The 24,980-nt window shown below is 31.8% G+C and overlaps 1 protein-coding gene across 4 annotated transcripts in view; it reads left to right on the top strand.

The window, feature by feature from the left end:
• The window catches only part of LOC145318909 (sodium-dependent dopamine transporter-like), a 177,173-nt gene that overhangs the window by 136,682 nt on the left and 15,511 nt on the right, over nucleotides 1-24,980 (top strand). For 2 of the 4 annotated variants that reach the window (XM_080160596.1, XM_080160598.1), the window contains 5 exons: nucleotides 11,243-11,347; nucleotides 12,322-12,426; nucleotides 14,754-14,850; nucleotides 15,271-15,344; nucleotides 17,894-17,979. In XM_080160596.1, coding sequence (XP_080016722.1) covers nucleotides 11,243-11,347; nucleotides 12,322-12,426; nucleotides 14,754-14,850; nucleotides 15,271-15,344; nucleotides 17,894-17,979 — 467 coding nt within the window. The remainder of the gene's footprint in view (nucleotides 1-11,242; nucleotides 11,348-12,321; nucleotides 12,427-14,753; nucleotides 14,851-15,270; nucleotides 15,345-17,893; nucleotides 17,980-24,980) is intronic. The other 2 variants (XM_080160597.1, XM_080160599.1) reach the window with 1 other exon arrangement.

A 24,980-nucleotide genomic window follows, 5' to 3' on the forward strand; every position in this document is an offset into this window, starting at 1 on the left:
TGTGTGTCTGTCTGTTGATTAAGATTGATTGATTGTTTACCGTCTGAACTGATATGATCCTCCTAAACAGTAAGGCTTTGTATAGCTTAAAGGAAGGGTTCCCTATATTTGTTTGTCTGTCTGATTTTTTGAGCTTTGCCCCTATTGATGTTTTCATACTTTTTGCCAATAAAAATCCAGGGATGGAGGGAAAAATCAACCTCCCACAGCATTTACATGCCCAATATTAATTAGGGGTAGGGGGTATGGGTGAATCTTTGTAACGTTCTTTTATTGACTGCTTTGTGTGCTATTGTTATATTGTTCAAATGTACATAGGCTCTGATATTAATAGGAAACTTTATATACCTCACACAGGGATAGGAGCAAACATTTTCAAATATATTTCAACATAAAAATCAGACATATGTCTACTAGAAATCTATTCAATAGATCTTAGACGATGGAAATTTGAAACTGTCGGGTCAATATTTCTTTAATATTCCCCCTATTTTCGAACTGTCCAAAGACGTTTATAATAATTAGGGAAAGGGTTGAATTTGGACAGGAAACCTAAATATTAAAATCTTTTCTAAATTTATACGATCCTGAAAGTTAATATTTACTGATATTTTCCAATAAATTTTTTCGTTTCGTCAAAATTTGGAAAAATAGCCAATATGGCTGTCTAGAAAAAACACGAAACCTCTACACCTAATATTTTCTCAGTGTTTTTTTTTACTTTTTATACAATTTTTTTTAAAAATTAAATATTGATGAGTTTTTTATTTTTATAGAATGAATTATAAAAAAAATAATATTGGTTGATTGGTTTTTGCGATATCAGAACTCAGAACCATATCAGTTTTACTTTTAAACAATTCAATAAATATGAAAACTTAGATATAAAATTTGTATAATAGATAAGACTTTTAAATAATTTATTCTCCCCTTTCTTTATTCCAAAAATCTCGATTTTTCTTTCATTGTCATATCCTAGTATTTATTATGTGTATTTGTATTGTGTGAGTATGTGTGGGGGAGGGGGTTGTAAACAACTTAGGAGATAAGACAATGGATGATAATCTTGTTATCCTTGTTTTATTTAGATTACATTTAATAGATGCCTATTGAGTATAGGACATGTCAAAACATAAATACAAGGATATTTTAATTGGTTGGTTAAAACTAGCAGTGTCTTCACTTTTTAACCAAGTGAAAATTTTAAATATTACCATTGGGTATATCTAACATTGGCTCAAATAAAAGTAAAATTTAATTTTTGTTTCTATAAATGCTCATATTTAAACTTCCTATTGCAAAGGATTATGGGGGTGGGGTGTTCACAGAGATTTTACCCCCCCCCCATATTCAATTGAATATGATTTACTTTACTACCATTCTCCGACAAAATAAAAATAGAAGGTGAAACAAGGACTATAAAATCTAAAATAATACATTTAGATAGTTCTTAGAAGCGAAGCTCCTCTATATAAGACAATGAGCAAAAAATTTATTTACATCCCCAAAGATAATAAACTAAATCACCCCTTCTGCAGATTAAATTTTGAAGTCAAGTCAAGATTTAATAAAAGTCCCCAAAGTTTTTGAACCCCCCACCCCCCCTACGGGGAAATGCTAATAATTAGGACAATTCTAACATGCCTAAATTAATGAAAAAAGCTATCTATCTCATTCGTACGGAAAAACCTAGCTTTTAAAAAGGGAAAATGAAGGAAACCTCCAAATAACACCTTTATACAATTACTATATTATTACGGGATAAGACAATGGACGATAAATTGATTTAATATTTTATTTTTAATTGTAGAATTTCTTTGCTGTTTACAATGAGCAAAAATTTAAATTAGATAAAAGAATAGTTATTTCTCGCATCGTATTATAAACGCCTTGCCGCGGATATCTTATGATTGTATATTTTTATATTCGTAGAAAGCTGGATATAATACGATGATAGACATAGTTTTTTCGTATTGATGAGAACCGGTGCCTAACCACTGCACCGGATTTAAATGAATACGAGAAATAATTTTAAAATACTTAAATAAATTATTAAATAGAAGTATATATATTGGCGTTTTCACTCGAAGTACCCAATTGTGCAGATAAACTCCCCTTCTCCCATAAAATTGAAAACAAGGGGTAGCGAAGCTTTTCTGTAATTAGGGTCGGTCCGTCCATACGTCCGTCCGTCCGTAACGGATAGCTTTTTTCGTTAATTTATGCATGTTAGAATTGATTTTTGGTTTTCTGATTCATGGGACAACAAAGTACAATATTATAAGCGAAGCAACTCTATAATCAAGTCCTAAAAATATAAGTATGTACATAAATATTATCCTGTATCAAGCAGTTTTTCAACAAATTTACTTACAATTTTGCTTTGACTCTTATACATTTACACTCTGATTATTCAGTTCTGACATTATACAAGTGTTAATGTCCGTTTGTTCTACCGTTTCAGAGCTTCGCTTTTATGGATGTTGTCATCCTTGTTTTACTATAAATATATTTTTTATGGAATAGGAATCAGTATTTTAAGAATAAGATAAAGAGGATTATTATATCTATTAAAAAATTTATGTTATAAAAGGTAAAAGGCAAAGCTTTGATACTAATATTATGCATGGTTAAAAAGTTAGATATTTTAATAGCTTTATTCAGTGGTCTGTTTATTTATATGTCCATGAAATTTTGTCTTGTAAAAAATCTGGATCAGTTTAAAATCCAATGGCCGGCTCTTATGGTTTAAAATAAAAATACTCTAATTTTGATTTAGCAACAAAGCTTCGTTAGTACTTGACGTCATCGTTCTTGTCTATATAACAAGAATGGTTATATTTTGACTAGCAGCTAAATTTGTTTAATAAAATTTAAAGCTGTAATTAACGCTGTTTGATACTACCATTTAAGCTATAAAACAGGGATGACATAAACTCCCTAAACTCGAAGGTCTGGGACGGTAGGATAAACGAATATTAACACTTGTAGAGTGTCAGAACTGAATAATCAGAATTTAAATGTATAAAAGTAGAGACAAAATTGTTAGTAAATTTGTTGAAATACAGGATAATGTTGAAGTACATACTTACATTTTTAGGAATCAATTTTAGAGATGCTTTGCTTATGACATTGTACTTTGTTGATATGATAATAATTAGGGGAGGGGGAAGAGTTGTGAAATATTAACTTTATGAAAACAGAAATATATTTTAAATTAAAATTTTCCATGACTCTATGAGTCTATACATGTTTGGCGTGGGGGGGGGGGGTAATATTATAAGAGATTAAGGAAAAGCTTTTAGTTATCTATCCAATAGGGGTAGGTAGAGGGGGGAAGGGTCATATCATACATGTAAGATGATATGGGAAGGGGTGTTAATTATATCTACTGCTGTTAAAAACAAAGCTTTTCTATAATTGGGGTTGGTTTCACGTCCGTCCGTCTGTACATCTAGAACAGATAGATTAAGAAAGTGGAACAACTTTATAATATTAACTTATAATTCTGTTTATACTTATACATTTATATTCTGATTATTCAGTTCTGACAATCTACAAGTGTTACTGTTTGTTTGTACTACTGATTCACTTTTATGGATGTTGTCATCCTTGTTGATAAACCCTCCGATTTCCTTTATTTGGCTAAAGTTAAACAGAGTTGCCCCCCCCCCCCCATATTCAATTGAATATGATTTACTACTATTTTCTGCCAAAATAAAGGTAAAAGGTAAAACATGGACAATAATAGTTATTTCTTTCATTGTGTTATAAACGGCTTTCCGCGGATATAGAATGTACAATTATAAGATTAAAACCAGTTTTTTTAGCCCCGAGGTGCCGAAGAAAAAAACTAATTCTATATTCTAATCTCCCTCCCCCCCCCCCCAAAAAAAAAGTTGCTCTTAAGAATTCATTTGTAGTTCAGGAAGGGAGCAGAGAAAATAAGAACGGCTTGCTTTTTTCCTATGCCTTGTAAAGTAAATCATATTCAATTGAATATGGGGGGGGGGGGGGTTAAAAAACCCTGTGATCACACCCCACCCCCCATAATCCTATACAATAGGAAGTTTAAATATGAGCATTTATAGAAACAACAAGGATGACAACATCCATAAAAGCGAAGCGCTGAACTGGTAGGACAAACGGACATTAACACTTGTATAGTGTCAAAATTGAATAATCAGATTATAAATGTATAAGAGTTGATGCAAAATTGATTATAGAGTTGCTACGCTTTCTAAATCTTACCTAAGTAATTCGCTTTTAGACAAATCACTCAAATTAAGCAAAGAAGACTGTATTTCAAATTGGAATAAAAACAACCTGCATGCCCATACAATTCTCCTAACCCAATTTTCCTTCAAACTGTTACAAAATGCAGGGCAAGAAACTAATTTTATCTCTGATTTTCTTGAGTTTTTAATAACACAGTGATTCCTGTTTTTCTGATTAATTTCTAGCTACTAAGCTATGTTGATGTAAATAAAAGTCTCGTACTATAATATGTAATTCTGTATGTATATGTCTTTTCTTTATGAAATACATATCTTTAAAACAAAACAAACTTTCATGTGAGACAATGTTAGATATACCTTTGTAAGAATGTGTTTCTAAGGACCAATTTTTAAAAGCGAAGCTTTTCTATAATCAAGGCCGCTCCGTCCTTTACTGATATCTCTTATCATAATTTTCTTTTCTATAATTGGGGTTGGTTGCACGTCCGTCCGTCTGTACATCTGGAACAGATAGATTTTTTAGAATTTTTAGAATTTAGGCTTGTTAGTATTGTTCTATTGTACAATTTAGAAAACATAGCAACTCTATAATATTCACTTATAATTTTGTTTTTACTTAAACATTTATATTCTGATTATTCAGTTATAACAACAGACAAAATACAAGTGTTAATGTTTGTTTGTACTACCATTTTGCTTTTAAGGAAGTTGTCATCCTTGTTTTTTTATCTCTCATTTTATTCTTAATCCTCTCCCTCCCCCAAAGAAAATATATGTTGTTGACCCGTTTAAGATGACCCCTTCTTAAGTTACAAATACAAACCCCTTCCCCCCTATAATCCTATAGTCAATTTCATCATCGATTCGTGGGATAACTGTTAAAGAGGGGGGGGGGGTGAAGTATTATCATGAGAACTTCATAAAAAGGAGGGAAATTTAAACAGTATAATGTAATAATGGAGCATGTATGAGATCTAAAGGGATATGACAATGGCAGATATATTGATGTACAACCCCAAAGATGATACACAAAATTACCCCTTCTGTAGATTACAATTGGTGGTTGAAACGTTAAGACACTTATTGAACTAACCAACCATTATTCTTCAAAAGTCCCCAAAGTTGTTCGACAAAAAAACTTTGTGGACAAGTGTAATAAACAGCCCAATGTCGTCTCCCTCCCTGGTATAATATAATAAGGGAAGATGTATGTAGCCTTGATGTGCATAGGTCTTACAAGTTTTCACCAAAAATTTTAGCTTTCCATTTTAATTAGCTATTCGCCTGTCTTTAACTTAAGAAAGATATTTGGTATAGCTTCAAATTTCCCTTGTTTGTGAGCCTTGCATAAAAAAATCAAAAAGGAGAAAATCGTTGAAAGTAAATTTATGTTGCTATGGAAAAATTAAAACAATGTGGGGGAGTTTTGGGGGGTTTGGTGGAGGAAGGGGAAACATTCTCTCATTAGGAAACAAGTAGACGGGGGGAGGGGGGGGGGGGGGGGTGAAAACTTCATAGACACAAAGTTTACTATTTAGCATTATAAAACACAAACATATATTCAGCACTAATTATAATAATTATACCCATCCTCTTAAAAAAAATTTTATCCCCCCCATTTTTCAAATTAACCCTATAAGATTTGGAGGGCAGAATGAGGGGAGGGGACATTTTTTTGATCCTTTTCAGTTTTGATATCCTGGTGCACATTTATAATTCAAACAATTAATTTTCTCTTGGGAGGATGGTAGTACCCTCCCCCCAAAATAGTTATAAACTTCCTAGGACCTATGAGAAGCTACCCTGTAAAGGAAAACCCGATCTGTTCAGCAGTTAGTGAGATCCTTTGGTACCCACAAACAGACAGAAAAACTAATACAGACATACAAGGACGTACTTGCTTTTTTATTTGGAGGGGGTAAAATTATAAATGAAAATAATTGAAATATATTTTTAAAATGTGAATTTAAAACTTTAAATCATGAGCCAACAAGTTTTAAATGAAGCCATGTATGTATCTCCCCTGTGAAAATCATACACATTATTTATCATTCCTTTTATCATTTTAACAAAAGTAATTTTGTAAAGTTGTATAAATAATAAATATACTATTGAAATGTTTAGACAAAATTGTATTACACAACTCATAAAACAGACTTTGTAAAAAGTGATAAATATAGAGAATATAATAATGTATGATTTCAAGAAAGGAGATAAGACAAAAAAAGAAGAATGTGTGGGTAGGCATATCAGAGTATATGTGAACGTGTTTGTGTGTGTGTGTGGGGGGAGGGGGTGCAAGGTCACTCAGAGTAAAGATACAAAAATCACCCTTCTTCTATCCCACCCCCATCTATCTATCTATTCATTCTCTCTTACTCATATGGGTGTGTCTATAATTCCACTTATTTTTTCTAAAAAATAATAATTAATTGCATTGAGTGCTTTCCTATGAGAGGCGCCATTTAATTTTATGATAAATTGAAAATAAGGTAGGGGTAGGTTTTTCTTCAATACCTAACCCCTGCAGGGCATAATTCTAATCCAGCGGGGCTACAAATATAACTGATATAACCTAACCTAACCAGACTTAAAGTAATGATAATAAACAAAATACAAAAAAGTAGGAGTGTACAATGATGAAAGAGAGGCAAAGTATAAGGTATAGTTAAGACTGTTTTAACAACTAGCAAAAATGAAACTATTGGGGGAATATAGACACACCACACATGAAAAGTGTTTTGGAGAAAATGTCAACTTTAATTATCCCCATAAATATGTTAAAAAAGGGAAAGTTATAAAAATTACACTTGACAACACAAAAATCAATTTTGTGTATCATGATTGGGGATGTATATCAATTTATCAGCCATTGTCTTATCTCTTTAGATCCCTAAAAAGACAAAGAATATAATCAGTTTAATTTTCTTTCTTTATTTCATTCTTTCTCTCTCTCTCTCTCTCTCTGTTTTTAAAATGCTTTCTTTTGTATGTTAAATATTTTATGTTATTTCTATTGGATATATTAATAAGTGGATGTGATAGCACACCGTTTCGGAATACGTTTGTATTCTTTCTCTCCCCCCCCCCTCTCTCTCTTTCTCTCAATCCCTTTTGGAAATACCACAAAAATTGACTTGAAAATCCTTTTCTACATCAAGGGCGTGTCCTTCTATCCGTTAAAATTGATTAATATCTGCTGGATTAGAACCAGTTCTCAGTCAAAATATCCGCGGAAAGCGAAGCGTTAAATAACTATAAAACTCAGGGATCTAAAGGGATAAGACAATTGCCTAAAAAATTGTGTAAATCCCAATGATGCTACACATAATTACGCCTTATCTAGATTACAATTTGTGGTTTAAGCATCTAAAAATTTGTAATTTTTTAATGCTGCACTGCTCATCAAAAATAATTGTCCTTGTTGTGTTAAATCTTCCCTTTAACACTTTAACATATACTAAATATTATTATGTCTTTGTATGGACAACACATTAAGTCAACGCATTAAAAATTCATTTGACCTAAAAAATAAAAATTACACACAGATAAATAGACATATATATAGATAATAGATAGATCATAAATGCAAGGATCTAAAGGGGTAAGATAATGGCCAACAAATTGATGTCCATCCCCGATCATGATACACAACATTAACCCTTCTGTAGCTTAAAATTAGTGGTTAAAACATTAAACACCCCATTTAATTAACCAACCAATCAAAAAGTCCCCAAAGTTGTTATGCAAGCAAACAAATTTTTATAAAACTTTGGGAACTAGTGCAATAAACAGTCCATTGTCCCCTCTCTCTGTATTAAAAATATGTGTATTATTATTTCTTACATATTTAAAAAAGGGAAGGGGGTAAGTAATGTAGAATTACAAGAAAAGGAAAGAGTTTTCTAGTTCACGGATATTTTGCAAATTTTGAACGGAAAATTGAAGAGGGGACAGCCGATCAGATTATATTACTCTTCTCAGAGAGAGAGAAACAGAGAAAGAGAGAGAGAGAGAGATGGAGTACTTATCAACATTATTTATGTTTTTTAAATGTTATTTTCACATATGGTAAAAGTAATGGAAGATGTCTAAAGTTCAAAATGTCTTTCTTTGATTAATCTAGACTTACAAATACAATTACAAACTATTATAAGTTAACTTTAATATATTTCATTATCGTTATATACTTTTTTTACGTAATGCAAAATTATCCTTTTTTAATATTAGGAAGAATTTTTATTTTACCCTGTAAAAAAAGCAATGAAAAAAGTAAGACGTCTAAAATGTCGTATTCTTAACAGGTAGACTTTTTGGAGTAAGGAAATTATGTCATCACATTAATTTCATAGAAAGAACCTAAAAGTCTAATATATCTAGTAAATTTTATTTCGGAATTGTTTAAAGAACATACTTAATTTAAGATTGCGTGATTTATTTCGAAATAGAAATATAAAACGTAAAAATTTATTATTTTTCAAAATCTTCTATTTATTTACCAAGTACTTCGTATATAAATATTAAGAAATTTGAATATTTAGAAAAATAGAAATAGGGATGTATTTTTGAACGAAGGGAGAGGGGAATTAATATCCTATTTTTGAAATAGAATTCTTGCACACGTATATAAATATTCCCCAATTTCAATATTTTCATATGTCTAAATTCCCTTCCAAATTTACTCGAAATACGATACGTTTAGGGTTTAGAATAGTTAATATTTAAAATATCTAGTAGACACATCATTGATAAAAATAGATTTTAAAAGATAAAAACATATTACATCACATATTTATAAAGCATTTTATAAATTGCCTAATTATCAATTAATTATACATTGAAATCAGATAACAATAGATAGGCCTAAAGTCTCAAAGATGTAATTATAGTGATGCTACTCCAGTAATTTTATGCCTCGTTGTCGTAGGAAGCGATGTCAATATTTAATAGGTCAATATTTATCAAATTTAGCAGTCAATACATTATTTTTTTGTAATTTTGATTCTTATTAATTGTAACACTAAATAAGAACTCTAAAAGTGAAAAATTGACAGATTTAAGATTCAATCTAAGCTTTCATTTTCCATATACAGGTTTTAGACTATTTTTGAGAATGTGTGTCCCTTTCCTTATATAAAAGTTATGGCCTTATTCATGGTCATTTACATTAACTTACTTCCTCTCATTTTATAATCATTACAAAAATTATTAATATTCGTCTGATTAATATTAATAGATTTTTTTATTATGATTATGAAATCGATTAATATCGGAAATCCGCTGATTGTAATATAGACAATTTTCCACGAAAAAAAAATAAAAAAGCTATTTTGTTGGTTTGGGCTTCGTAAAACAAAACAGGAATTAATTATATTCATTTTTCTCGTATTCATTCGAATCCGGTGGATAGGAACCGGTTCTCATCCATACGAAAAAACTATGTCTAGCATCGTATTATATCCAGATTTCTACGAATATAGAAATGTACGATTATAAGATTAAAACCAGTTTTTTTAGCCCGTGCCTTCGGCACTTCGGGGCTAAAAAACTAGTTTTAATCTTATAATTGTACATTCTATATCAGCGGAAAGCGGTTTATAATACGATGAAAGAAATAACTATTATTTCATTTCCATAGACAAATTACTGTAATAATTTTGTTGGTTCCAAACTAGAAGTGTCTAAACTTTTCAATCAATAATCAATAAATTTAATGTACATATATCAATATTCGCCCATAGTTTAACCCTCATAATAGTAAAAATTTAGCTTAATTTTTCACTTTATGTTCGTCAATCCTATTATATAAAGTACTAAGCTTTTTTGTTTGTAGCGAAGGATCTCCCTTACCACTGAACCGATATGGCTCTCCTTTAGAGGGAAGCTTCGTATAGGCCCTGAGATGGTTTTAGGCTATTATTGAATACTTTTGAATATAGAGCCCCTGGATGCTAGAGGCGCAGCCGCCAGTTTAGAAAAAAAGTATAATTTAAATTTAAAGACTTTAACGATAGATGTAAAGGAATCGTTTGAGCAAAACTACTCTTTAAACCACAAGATTCTTCCGTCAGTCTGTCCCTTAGACTATCTATCTATCTATCTATGCGTTGGAAGGATAATCCGTCCATTTGCTTAACTGTTCTTGATATTTTAATAGAAATGGCAGCACTTCTTATTGTTGATTTAATCCTTGTTAAATTATCAGAATAAAATTTAATTAATTTAATTATTCCTAAAGAAACTTAACCTTTCAAATTATTCTAGCGCAAAAAAATATCCATGAGAATTTTTGACAAAGGACTGCCAATCAAACAAAATTAATTGTTTTTTAAATTTAATCAATTTTCAAAATTACTTTTAAAAATTTTCTTATGTTTATTCTTAATTTAATGATTATTTTATATTTGAAATTATTCAAAGAAACGACTATTTTATGATTTTTTTATTGTTTTGACAAAAAACATCCACACAATTGGCTGTTTTTATGCTTTATTTTTGTATGAGATAAAAACTGAAAAATCTCTTCAATAGAGATGGGGAAAACCCCCTTTTCTCCCATCTCTTTTTTTCTTCCCCCCTTCCCTTTTTCGGGAAAAAATTATATGACGTAACTGGGAATCATGTTCCTCAAAATTAATACAAAATCGGGAAAGATTGTATTGTGTCAAAAAAAATAATTTCTTTGTATCTATCCAAAGGCAAAAGCATTCGTCCTATTCTTTTTATCGGGGCTCGGCAGCTGCGCATCGGCAATGAATAAGTTTAAAATTAAAACCCGTTTGGATGATTTTAAAATTTTATCAAAAAAAAAGGATGTGCCACATTTTGGTTATGTTTAGACTCAAGCTAATTTTTTTTGTAAAAGGTTGATTTTCCTTACAGGCGGCTGACGCGCGGCTACAAAGCCCTGCTTTCTATCAAATTAATGTGATTGACATTAGATATCATTTTTAACGTCTCTAGCCTTCTTTTATTTCCATCTAACCCTTTGTGTTATATTTCAGAGCCGTGAGAGTTGGATGGGCGGACGCTACACTGGTCACGACACTTCCTCTGAGTCTCCGGGTGGGTCACAGGCCGCCCTTCTTTCTACAAAGGTAATTTTTAAGGTAAAAAAGGTTTGTATAATATAACTCTACAGCTTAAACCAACATTGAAATTAATTCGAAAAATATCACGAAACCTTTACTTGATTTTCAGCTGTCGTAGGAGGAGTTAGAATAGACGACCTTTTAATTTGCCCCCCAAATATCATTTTAGATTTAATTCGCTTGTTGCCTATACTATATTCTTGGTAACTTTATATCAATTTGATTTGCCTATGCAGAAAAAATTTCTATCCCTAAATTCTATTCGTTTTGAGCTATATCTATATAGGATATGTATTGTCCGTCCATACATAACAAAGTCTAATTCTATTCTTAGGCATTTTAGCAACGCTAGTTTGAATTTAAATCTTGCTAATAACAATAAGGTATGGTTTCAAAGTCTAGCTACACTATAACAATTTTGGATCATCTGTAGTTCATGGTAAAATATTCTTGGTAACGAATATTTCCAAAAATCTATGCCAAATGGCTGAACGAACAGATAATTCCCGCACACTGTTTAAGCGGCCTACAAATAATCTGGAATAGCCATAAATCAATAATGCTTAATTATCTCGCAGTGCATAGAAATGCGCGAAAAAGACCTATTATACGCGTTTTTTCTTCAGTGAAGCTTTCCCTGTGCATCATTGGATCTTGGCTATTCCAGATTAAACCTTCTTATGCCGCTTGAAATGGTGTGCGGACTGCGGGTATGATCTGTACGTTTAGCCGTTTGGCAGCTAGCAGCCTTAATAATTCATAGATTTTTGGAAATATTCGTTACCAGGAATATTTTGGTCCAAAAGATCCGATAAGGCCGTACTTTCATTAAACACATGTTGATGTTTAAAGATGTTGACATAATGTTAATTCCTAAGAATATTAGGCACAGTTTTATAAGAGATGCAACTAAATTACGATTTACAAAGCACGTTTTATTGCTACCAACGTTGTTTTAGGGTTAAGCTAATCCAATTTTAATTTATTTTTAGGTTCGGCAAGAAAAATGGAAGCATGCCGCAGACTTCTTGGCCGCGAGTTTAGCATTCTGTCTGTCCCTGCATTCTATATGGTCTCTACCTATAGCAATTCTACAGGTAGTTATATATCAGTCTGAAAACTTTAGCACAAATGGCTTACTAAAAACTCTTGAAATTTGAATCCTAAAAAATCTTAAGATATTTTTTTAAAGACAATATAGTCCTGGTTTGTTTAATAATAAAATCCTTTTTTAAAAATATTCATTAAAATTGACATAAAAATTCAAAACTTTCATCTAAAAACTGTAATTATTGTCATTTTTTAGAAAGTTTTTTTTGACAATACATGAGTGATAGTGATAGAAAAATAAACTAGGGTTGTCACAAAAAATACAAATATTGCAAGATTTTTAAAACACAGATAATTTTCCAAAAAGATTTTACAGTGAATTCCTAATAAAATTAATGTTTAACATTCGTGGAAAATTGTTTGTATTCATGATTTTTTTGTATGGCTGTCTCTAATCCAGCGGATATTTGTCGGTTTCGGAGCCACAATGGAAAATGTTCTATTTTAAGAGTGGCAACATCAATAAAAGCGAAGCTCTAAAAGCAGAATGTAGAACAAACGTACATTAACACTTGAAGACTTTCAGAACTTTATAGGCACAATATTAAGACAAGAGTCATTATTCTGTATGGTCGGACGTACGGACGGGCTGTCTCTCATTATAGAAAAGCTTCACTTAAAAAATTATGTATGTACACTGTTTCATAGTTAATCAAAAAGTCAAAAAAGCCCCAAGGCAATTTAACTGTCGTTTTAGTGGATTTGAAAGTTTTGTTATTCAAAAATTAATAGTAAAATCATTTTAGGGGATTTTTAAAATTCAAAAAAGGAGTTTAATTGTTTTTTGGGGGTTTATCGTATCTAATTCGGTACATAGGATCTGTCTACTAAAAATAACTTTCACGTAAGAAAATCAACTAAAAACAGAAGAAAGAAAATAACTATGACATCTTCCCACAATTTTCTTAAGAATAATTTTGAAAATGTCAAAATTAAATTTAAATTTTTAGTTGAAATTAATACTACTAGTGAACAAAAATCAAGTTAACTGTTCCTTAAATAAAGAAATTTAAATTTTTTAATTTCATTTTTTAAAAATTCTAAAAAAAATGAAGTAGATTTTAGGGTACCTTCTTAATGAAGCTTTGTTTTTAAAAAAATACTTTAGGGGGTTATCTACCCTTCTTCCACCCCAAAAAAATTTAGACTTCAGACTATATTTGAACATTACATTCCTAAATAGCCAGCCGTTTATGAGATATTACTGGACATCACTTTCCCTTCTGTAGTACATAGGATAATTTCATGATGAACCACAAAAGTGGCCAAGAAAATGAAAAATTAACCTTATAATTTGACCAGAATATCAACCAAAATCAACTTTTAATTTTATAATTTACCTATTAAAAAGATTATAAAATCATCATTCTTAAAATTGACCTTTGATTGGAATTTGATTTTCTAAAAGAAATTGTCTTTTTTTGTGTGGGGTAGATAAATAATCTGAAAAATAAATTGAAGGGAGAAATATTAAAAATCAGAATTTATTGTGGGGGCTTTTCTCTCTTTTGCTTTTTCTCCTCCCACCCCACGAGCCTCCCCACCCTTTACTCTCCAAAAATAGCACTTCTAAATATGCAGTTATTTCTTAGATTTAGTTGAACACTTATATACATACATTAAGGTGGGTCGATTTTGGACATTTTTTTTCTGAGGCCAAAGCGGGGATATGCAAATGATTTGTATGAGTATAATACACCTCTGGATGATTTAAAATTTATCCTAAGTCTTAAAACCGCTGACGACCAGACATTCAATTATATAGCTATTTGTAAATTTTTTTTGAATTAGAACTATGGCTTCATGGTAGGCATTGAGGAGTAGAATCAGGAACTTTTGACCGTTTAAAAAATCTCGTTCCTAGCCTGAGAAAATCTAAAAAACCTCTACAAATTAGACAATTCTCAATAAACCTTAAAAAATCGTGGTTAGGCTAGGAACGAGATATTTTGTAACAGACCAGGGAGCAACATGAAGCCATAGTTCTGATTCAAAAAAAAATTTGAATGTCGTCTTTGCATATTAATAAGTAATGAAATATATTTTTTAGTGGTCGCGTTCTAAAACTCAATTTTTTAAAATTCTTTTTTGGTCAGAAATGTTTTTAAGGTTAATTTTATCTGTTGCATATCCCCTCTTTGTCTAATTCCGATATGAACCCGCCCTAACATACATATTTAGACAAAGCATTGCTTTAATTTAAGGGGTTTAGAACCCAATTGCATTTTATTATTTTTCAATCCCCGCCTAACACAGCTTAAAACATACACTTCAATTTTAGAAGTAAATATTATTTAATATGTATTTATTTCAGAATGGAGGAGTAACATTTTTATTAATGTATTTTGCCATGCTCATTCTACTAGGGGGACCTGTCATCATTCTAGAAATGTTCCTCGGTCAATATTCAGGTAGGCTGTTCTTCGGTCATCGGTCATAAATAGCTAGTTATTAGCAATGGGGAAATCGAACTCTAGAGTTGTTCATCAAAAATATTCAGATAGGCTATTTTTTGGTCAACAGTCATAGGCAGCAAGCCTAATTGAAGGATTTTAGAGATATACCCTAAGCAATATCCAGGTAGACTGTTTTTCGGTCATTGGTTAATGAAACATATTGTATATAAATTACAATAGAAATGTTTCTCTGTCAATATCAAAAGGTAGATTCTTCTTTTGTCAACGGCCAAGATTTTTTTAACATGAGGTATTTTTATTTCAAATAGAGATGCTATTTAGAAAAAGCTATGTAGGTCATGATTCTTAATAGAAATAGAAAAATTGCATCAGAAGGTGTTTTACTCATAAAGTATTGAACTGTTATTTTTTAAGGATTGGCGCCTGTCCGGTTATTCCGTCATCTTTGTCCCATTCTTTCTGGTCTGGGCCTAACCATTTGTGTACAGGTAAAGCATGTTAGAATAATCCTCTTAATTTCATACCTTGCTGTGTCCAATGGTGGAAATGAGAAAGAAGTCCTATACTTTAAATATAACAACAAATTTTATTAATACATTTAAAGAATATTATATTTCTTTAAAGCAATATTTTATGGTTTTAAACAAGTTTTTAAATAGTTCAGTAGTGTTGACATTCTACAATTAAATGTCGGAATTATCCTTATGTTCGTCTGGCTGTTTGCACGTCAAACAACCTTTTTATTTCTTGCTTAAGCATTTTTATGTCTGATATTATCATCTCATCCTTAAAACTTTTTTGTTGCTGCGGTACTTTTGCAAACAATTATTCTTTATCTTATTCAAAACCAAATAAAAAATGAAAAGCTTTCTACAAACCACATTCCAATCTTGTAATTTAGCATAAAAAAATTGTGCAAATTTTAAGATGAAGACAATATCGTTTTATTTTATTTGTTTCTAGAGGCACTTGATGAAAGGGGTAAAATCGTCCCACTGCTTATAATCTTAGTTTTTAAAAAGAAAAAAATGTGTTGGGGGCGATTTTTCTTGGAGATTGGAGTTAGCCTCCTAATAATATTTAGTTATAAACCTTCTGAGGACTTATGAAAAGCTTCAGTATAAGGAGAACCATATAAGTTCAGTTGATTATCCCCCTACCATTTGCATATTTTATGTCTATTTTCCAAAATATCAAATACACCCAACATAATTATTTAAAAATAAGGAGAGGTGGTAGTTTTGGTCAAAATAAACTAGAAGGATATTGCCTATAAACTTAAAGGTTGGATGCATACTAACACCAATATTTTTTTTATTTTCTTTGCATTACAAGTGGTCAACCGTTTAATTTAAAATTAAGAGAGGTGACTCAAAGAAACTTTTTTATTGAAGATAATTATGTCCATTATTATTACTTCCTGGATAGAATACTTATTAATAATTATTAATAATGATTTTTTTACCGTCAACCTATGTGTCATTGCCAGTCACAGACAAATAGATTTATTCTAATTTAACTTTATACCAACTTATTTCCCCCAGACATAATTAACTGTGCTACTTGGGGATTAGAAGATATTTATAGTTATAGATATAGTTTTCTTCTTCAAAATATTTTTTTCCTTGTTTTCATTTTTGTTTTTTGTATCACCAAAAAAAATTAGGACTTTTTCTGTATTAGATATTATTGTTGGTTAGTAATTATGACGGCTGAATAGCAATACCTGCACCACTCTTCCTGTGAATACTAGTTGGAACTCTGCGAAAATACCCTGAGCTGGGATGGTTATAAAAATCAGTTTTTATTGAAAAAAAAACAAGAAGTTTTACAAGTTAATATTTCTTAAATGTTTTTTAACCCTGTAAGGAAAGGAACCATCACCCTTTTATTAAAATAAAAAAATGCTAAACTCCAATTTCCCAAGGTTTACTTGGACTTACATAGATTTAAGAGGAATATCCAAGTTATGAAACCCCCTTAGGCCATTGTGAGACATTTTATAGGTTAGGTAATAAGCTTACAATCAAAACTATTTGTTCTTTCCACGAATATATGGATACTTCTGGTGATTTTAGCTTCAATCTTGTTGAACCTTGTAACAAACTTTATATGCCTTGATTCGGGTACTTTCACCGAGTTCAAACTCTAAATACAGGGAGGAGTGACTGAGCTACACACGCACACTTACATACAAACCTGACATATCCTAATACTGGACATGCTCCAATGCCTATAAGACAACCAACCAAATGTCTAATTAATGGAACGTATGATAATTTTTGCATAAACAAAAAAGTCATCATATTTTTTTGCTTGTTCTAACATTTTGAAAATTAGTTTATGTTTTTTCATTATTCATATTTTAGCATTTGAAGGAAATTGGAAATTGAAAATTTAAATTATCAAGCGACTAAAATCCTAAAAATGCACTAAAAAGAAACTCCCTAGAAAAGAAATGGGGTATAGGGAATTTCCTGACGTCAATAGAATAGGTAGGCCAAAAGCAGAGATTTCTATCCCCATTTTGCTAGGACACTATAAACAGCTACATACAAGATTCATAAATGGATATATTATTACTTGGATCTTGCAACAGATTTTCATATTATCTAATAAAGTGAAACACGCAGCGGGATAAAATAACGATATCACCCTTTACCCTATCCCCTACCCTCCTACTGGACGAACTAACTGACTAATAAATGAGTTCCATGTAAGCAAGCTAAATTGACGACAACTTTTCATAATATCCAGGGATCTAAAGGGATAAGACAATGGCTGATAGATTGATCCTCAATGATGATACAAAAAATTACCCCTTCTGTAGATTGGAATTAGTGGTTAAAACATTTGAACACTTAATTTATTGAACCAACCAATCAAAATTCACTAAAGTCCCCAAATTTGTTAAGCCAACGAATAAGAAAACGTTAAAATAAAACTTTGGGGATTAGTGCCTTAAACAGCCCATTGTCCCCTCTCTCTCTGATTCTGCATACATTGTTTCATATTTCTAAACAAGATTTACTTGTAGGCGTGTATGAGAATGTTTCTCGAGCTGGGAGTCCTCACATGGGCCGGTCAATCTCTTTTCCTGGTTTTCTCAAGAGAACAGATTACGTGAGTAGATAGATAGATAGATAATATGGTAGATAGATAGAAAGCTAATTTGATAATATGGAAGAAAGATAAAAAGCTAAATGGATAATATGCTAGATAGATAAAAAGCAAATTAAATAATATGGTAGATGATAGATAGATAGGTAATTAGATAATGTGGTAAATAAAGGATAGTTAGATAGATAGATGATTAGAGAACCTAGTAAAAGTGTCTGACTCTGATTAAGACGTAAAAAAATTAGCCAATGAGAGGCCACTATAAATTTTACATTGGTCAATTACAGTGTATAATGGCCTCTCACTGGCTAATGTTTTTTTTACTTCATAATCAGAGTCAGACACTTTTACTAGGTTCTAATTAGATAATATTGTAGATAATGGATAGTTAGATAGATAGATAATTAGATAATATGCCAGATAATAGATAGATATATATATTTAGATAATATGGTAGATAATAGATAGTTAGATTGATAGATAATTAGATAATATGGTAGATAAAGGATGGTCAGATAGATAGATAATAGATAGATAGTTAGTAATATGCTAGATAGATAATAGATAGTAAGATAGAAAGATAATTAGATAACATGGTAGAAAAAGGATGGTTAGATAGATAGATAATTAGATAATATGCTAGATAATAGATAGATATATATGTAGATAATAGATAGTTAGATTAATAGATAATTAGATAATATGGTAGATAATGGATGGTTAGATAGCTAGATAATTAGATAATATGCTAGATAATAGATAGATAGATATTTAGTAATAGATAGTTAGTTAGCTAGATAATTAGTATTATGCTAGATAGATAATAGTTAGTCAGATAGATAAATAATTAGATGATATGCTTGATAATAGATAGATAGATAACTAGATAATATGCTAGATAATAGTTAGTCAGTTAAATAGATAGATAATTAGGTAATATGCTAGATAATGGATAGTGAGAAAGATAGATAATTATTAACATGGGCAAGTCTATATCTTTTCCTGGATTAAAAAAGTATAAACTAGAAAAAAATGGATAGATGAATTAATAGATTGTCCGAATGATTATTGAGTAAATAATTGATACTACCTTGACTAAATGGATAGGTAGATAATTAGGTAGAAAGATGAATAATTATACATATAATGAATAAGTTAATACAGATGGATAATAAAATAGGTAGATAGAACCTTAAATAAATCGTTAATTAAGAAATCGATTATAAAAAGTTAAAATAGACGAATAGTAGAACCTCGTAAAAGTGTCGAACTATGACGTCAGAAAAAAATAACAATTAACCAATGAGAAGCCAGTATTCACTGTAATTGACCAATGGTTAAATATATAGCGGTCTCTCATTGGTTAATTGTTAATTTTTTCTGACGTCATAGTCAGACACTTTTACTGGGTTCCGAATAGTAACATAGACAGACAAACAGACTTAATAGATAATCGAGACGCTTTTAATCCTTATACTAAAGTAACAGGATGTCTGTGTGTTTGTACCGATCGGGTTCGCCTTAACAGGGTAGGATCTCATAAGTCCCGGGAAGGTTTATAACTATTTTGGGGGAGGGCACCACCACCCTCTCAGGAGAAATCGCCCCTAGAAAAAAATTACCCCTCCCGAAAAAGAGACTTGAGCGAAACATAAACCAATTATTTCTGTAATTAGATATTTTAAATAAAAAAAAAACATTTAAAGTGCCACTAGAGGCCTCTAGGGGCGTAGCCGCTAGTTATACAGATTGCGTGTCGACATTAGGTCCGTGATTTCAATTAAACATAACAGACAAAAAACTGTTTGGGGGTTAGCGAATAAATCAGCTAAAAAACTTAGCTATGTATAGTTTTTTCAATGCTTTACAAAATTATTAATGATATAGCTTAAAAATACAATTTTCATAGCGATTTTATGAGCCTTCCGAAAAGAATTTATCTTTATTTGATTTTTCTACGATTATTGGTTTTATTTTTTTTTACGTTTTAACTCTGCAATTTTGACCTTCATATGTATCTTAGACAAAAAACTTCATGATTAACTTAGAAATTCAAATATGAAACAGATTGGGTTTATTAACTATTCAATTCATGACTATCACAATACTTTTTGGCCTCACTCTTTTTAGTAACAGCTTACTTCATGGAACCCGGATAGGTTTACAATAATTAGGAATGTTACTTGCAAATGTTTTGTTCTGATTTTAAATGTAAATACAATTCAGCTAAAGTTTTAAAATAGCAGAATGTATTAGTAAAATATCAAGAATTATATGGAGTAGCACATCTAAACAATAATAGGGTTATGTCCATCAGGGGCGTCCAAGCTTTTTTATTGGGGGGTAAAATTTTAAAAGTAAAAATTTTGGGTGGGTAATCTTTATTTCATAGAGGCATTTTTTTATTTGGGGAGGGGGGGTAAAAATTGAAAATCTAAAATTTATTTGGGGGGGGGGTTATCACCGCTTTACCCCCCCCCCCTTTGACGTCTATGATGTCCATATTATCTCCAGTTTGTACTAAATGAGTTTTAATTTTTTCTTTGGGGATTTTTGTTTAAGCTGAAGTTGTTTCTATTGAAGATAATTCAACAATTTATTGACAAAACCTACCAAAAAATACTTTTTTAGCAAATTAAAACAGACTAACTGTGTTTTTTAAACAATAATAGTGGTGGTCATTGATAGAATGAAACATTATCTAAGACAATAAACTATATTTGGGTTAAGCTTCACCTTCAAGCATATTATTATATTATTTATACCTAAGTATGACCGAAATGTTGCTGTTCTACTTATTTAAACAATTTTACAAAGTTGCAACTTTGAAAATACTTTAATTTAACTAAAAAAAATTATTTCTCTGCTTTACATGAACTCTTTTTATAAAAATGCTGCTAATTTGTCTCAGATTCTGTGTGAATCAGTGGAAATTTGTAATTTTCAAGGATGAGGGAAAAATATGAAAAAGACAATCTTGTCCAAAAAAGATGTAAATTAAAGAATGGGGGGTATATAATTGAAAAAAAATATATATAATAATTTGTCATGTTAAAAGTTAAATTTTTCTAAGCAAGAATGAAGTTGATTTCAATAATAAAGTTCAACAAAAAATTCATTTTAAAAAATCAGCCAATAAACAAGTAATAAATATTTGATTTGCTTAAAAACGGATTTATGTATTGACTTTCGGACTTACCCTATTTATAAGGTCATGTAATAAATTTTCTCGTATTCATTCGAATCCGGTGGATAGGAACCGGTTCTCATCAATACGAAAAAACTATGTCTAGCATCGTATTATATCCAGTTTTCTACGAATATAGAAATGCAAAATCATAAGATTAAAACTAGTTTTTTTAGCCGGTGACTTCGTCACCTCGGGGCTAAAAAAACTAGTTTTAATCTTATAATTGTACATTCTATATCCGCGGAAAGCCGTTTATAATACGATGCGAGAAATAACTATTACTGAATTAAACAAGAAAATATATAATGATAAACTTAAATAATTAATACAATTTTATTTTAAAAATAATGTTTTAACTAGATATTATTTTGTATAATAACAGATTAAATATTAATCAACAACTTTTTATTTTAATATCAATTAAATCACATATTTTATATGAACAGCATCTTTTCCAGGAAGACCATTTTCTCCATCAAGGGCATCTTCAACATTCAAACCATCCTTTCCATCATTACCTTTAACACCTGGTTCTCCATCTTTACCTGGCTGCCCAGTTTGGCCAGTATAGTAAACCTCCTCTGGATCCATTTGACTTGTCAGATCTGTGCATGGATCCTGAACAACCTGTTCATTTGAGGAACAACCCATAAATCCATGGCAACCAGCTGTTTCATGCCAGTGATCAATAGCATCCCACAACCGTCTTTGTTGATAAGCTTGTCCAGGTGCTCCAGGTCTTCCTTTCATACCGCCTTGTCCACCATCACCTCCTGTTCCTTTTTTACCTCCCTCAGCACCTTGACCACCAGTACCACCTATTCCAGGCTTGCCACCTTTTCCTCCATTTTTAGTAAGGATTACTTGTAAAGTTGTGTTACCTATGTAAAACCATTCCCCTGCTACTCCTCCAGGTCCTCCATTACCCCCTTTTCCTCCATTAGTAGGAGGTGTTGCATCAGTCCCATCTGTTCCAGGCGTACCATTAGTTCCTGGCTCACCATCTGATCCATTACCTCCATTTATTTTTGAATCATATGGAGCCTGATAAACCTTATCTAGTTTTATGTGTTGGTAGTATTTATAGGTGTGGGTACATCCAGTATTTACTCTTGCCTCCAATTCAGCCAACTTGCCTAAGTATCCATCCACTGAGGCATCATAAAAGCAACAGCAATGCCCTTCCCTACCATATTTAGTTATATCTCCATATCTTGCCCCTCCATATGGTTTAATTTCGTTACAGTACCTAACATCTGTACTGTGATCAGGATGAAAGTCTATCCCAGGAGAACCATCATTGCCATTTGCACCTTGTTGTCCATTGACACCATTTTTACCATTGACCCCTGGTATTCCTGGGTTTCCGTTTCCACCATTACCACCATCTCCCCCTTCTCCACCATTAAGAGTAACTGCTAGGATTGTAGATGATGAGGTTAATAGGGAATTAGTGAGTGTCAGTGTTATGCCTTTTCCTACCTTGCCTGCTTCCCCATCTTTCCCATCAGCTGAGGCCATAGCACTTGATCTCCCTGAAGCTGCTTTAGTTGGAGCCTCTTGGATAATATGGTAACCGGAGGAAACAAAAAGATTGCTTGTTTTGATTGTTAGCAAAGAATTATGTACTAATGTTGTACCACACATATGAATGGTATCACATTCTACAGTAATATCTGACCCTACTTCAGTGTTAAATTTTTCTTGCATTTCAGATATGTCACAAGTACCTTCAGAAGTCAGCCCTGAAGTTGTCTCTAAACACAGGTTTGCCTCCTGCCATGGCCTGATCATGTCATCTATAAGAGAAGCTATATCTTGTTTTACTTCAGGTCTGTCAACGCACAGCAAATCAGCTTCAGTCACTCCTGCAGTTACAGAATTGTAGAGTTTAGAAGCAACATCTTCAACAGCTTTGTTTCTGTATTCACACACACATTTGGAACAAGCCATTCTTGACTCTTCACATTTTCCATTTGTTGCTACTGATAATTCAGAGTCCATTCTTTCAATACCCTGTATAACTTGTTCTTTGTACAAGCTAAAAATTACATTACAGGGATCTGTAAGATCAATTTGACCCTGATTGGCTCCATCTATCAACAACCCAACAATTGTTTCAGCATTTGTGGAGTTCATGGTATATATTTCTTCACCAATCTTAACCTCCTTAGGATCTTTAGATTCAATTATCAGCTTGTTTGACAACTTTTTAAGGCCATTTACAAATCTTGGATACCTTTTGATTACCCCATATCCAAACTGTTCTCCTTCTTCAAGATGTACCAGTGGTAACCCTACACAGGTTATTGACTTGAATCTCAGATTCATCTCTGCTATTGTCAGATCATCTTCATCAGATTGTCCCCATGCCAAAAGGTTGGCACAAAGTTGTTCATCAGAATAGTCCTGGTCAGAATCTTGCATTTTGTTCAGAATTACCACAAACTCACCATAGTCTTGGCCCTGGTTAGAGCCTTCAGACAAGCTGATTCTATCTAAACCTTTCAAGTAATGCCTAAGTTCTTCAAGAATATCAGGAGGTCGCATTCTGCCCTCAGTAATCCAAACTATTACATTAGCAATGATGGCAACAGGTCCTGTAGTAACAAAATCAACCTCATCTCCTCTGAATTTCATACCCTCACTATCTACCAAGAATAAAGGTTTATTGCCAACTGGCTCTTCCAGAGAAACTTCCAGTACTTCTTCAACTCTTTGTTTATATTCTATTGCAGGAATTATTGTTGAAATATCTGCGCCTAGTGTTGTAGTGCCATGGGAACTTGACTGAGCTACAAACATAGTATCATTTCCTGACAACAAAGAAGCAACAGTTGATTTACCCACTCCAGTTTTTCCTACACAAGAAACTATTGTCAACCAGGTGTTAAAATCTTGAATTGATTGTGTGCTTCTGAAAAGAGAACGAGCTTCTTCTTGAAAGGTACCCATAATTCTTTTAGAATCATCAAGTGTTGACAATTGAACTTGCCATAGAACTGCATCTCTCTCCTCTGAGTTAGGAACTTCTATGGTTACAACAACATTCCCTCTAATCTGTTCAATTATGGGTTCAATGGAGAGAATACAGTAATCAGAAGCATAGGAGGAAAAATCCATATCATCAACAGAGCATGCAATAGAAACTGGATCTCCACCACCACTTGGTGAAGCTTGGACAACCATGTCAGCTTTGTCTGTAAAAGGATTACCCATCATGGGAGGTGGATCTTTTTTTCCAGGCTTGACCATTATAAAGATAATGTCAGTATCTACCTTTCCATTTTCGTCTGTCATGGGAAGGTCATAAACAACCCTGCCCCCTGGATGAAGAACAAGCTGTTCTTCAGGTAAGTTGTTTGCTACCTCCAGGTCACCTAGATCTGGAACCCTAACATCTACACCACCATCAAGTGAGATTCTATTGTCAGATGCTGAAGCTGGAAACCTTAAACCAAAAAATTCTGCTGTCATAAGCTTCAGAGTAGGCTCTGTGATGTAGCTTTGTCCGACACACAATGAAGGAAGAAAGAGAAAAATTAACCTTTGTATTCTCATGTTCAATTTCTTTGCCAATGAAATGAAAACTGTTTCTATCCATGTTTATCTTCACATTTTATACTCCATAGTGATAAGATGTGTTTATTTGTCAATGACTTAAAAATAAACAATACTGCATAATTTTAATGGAAATTTTTGTGACATTGGCAAAATCATTTAATTCAGTTGAATTGTTTTCTAAGAATAAAGGGAATAATAAATTATATTAAAATAGGAAAAGGACATATGCACATTTTTTGGTATTTCTTTA

The sequence above is a fragment of the Acartia tonsa genome, chromosome 5 (assembly GCF_053477335.1).
Source record: "Acartia tonsa isolate MP-2025a chromosome 5, ASM5347733v1, whole genome shotgun sequence".
Classification (NCBI taxonomy): Eukaryota; Metazoa; Arthropoda; class Copepoda; order Calanoida; family Acartiidae; genus Acartia; species Acartia tonsa.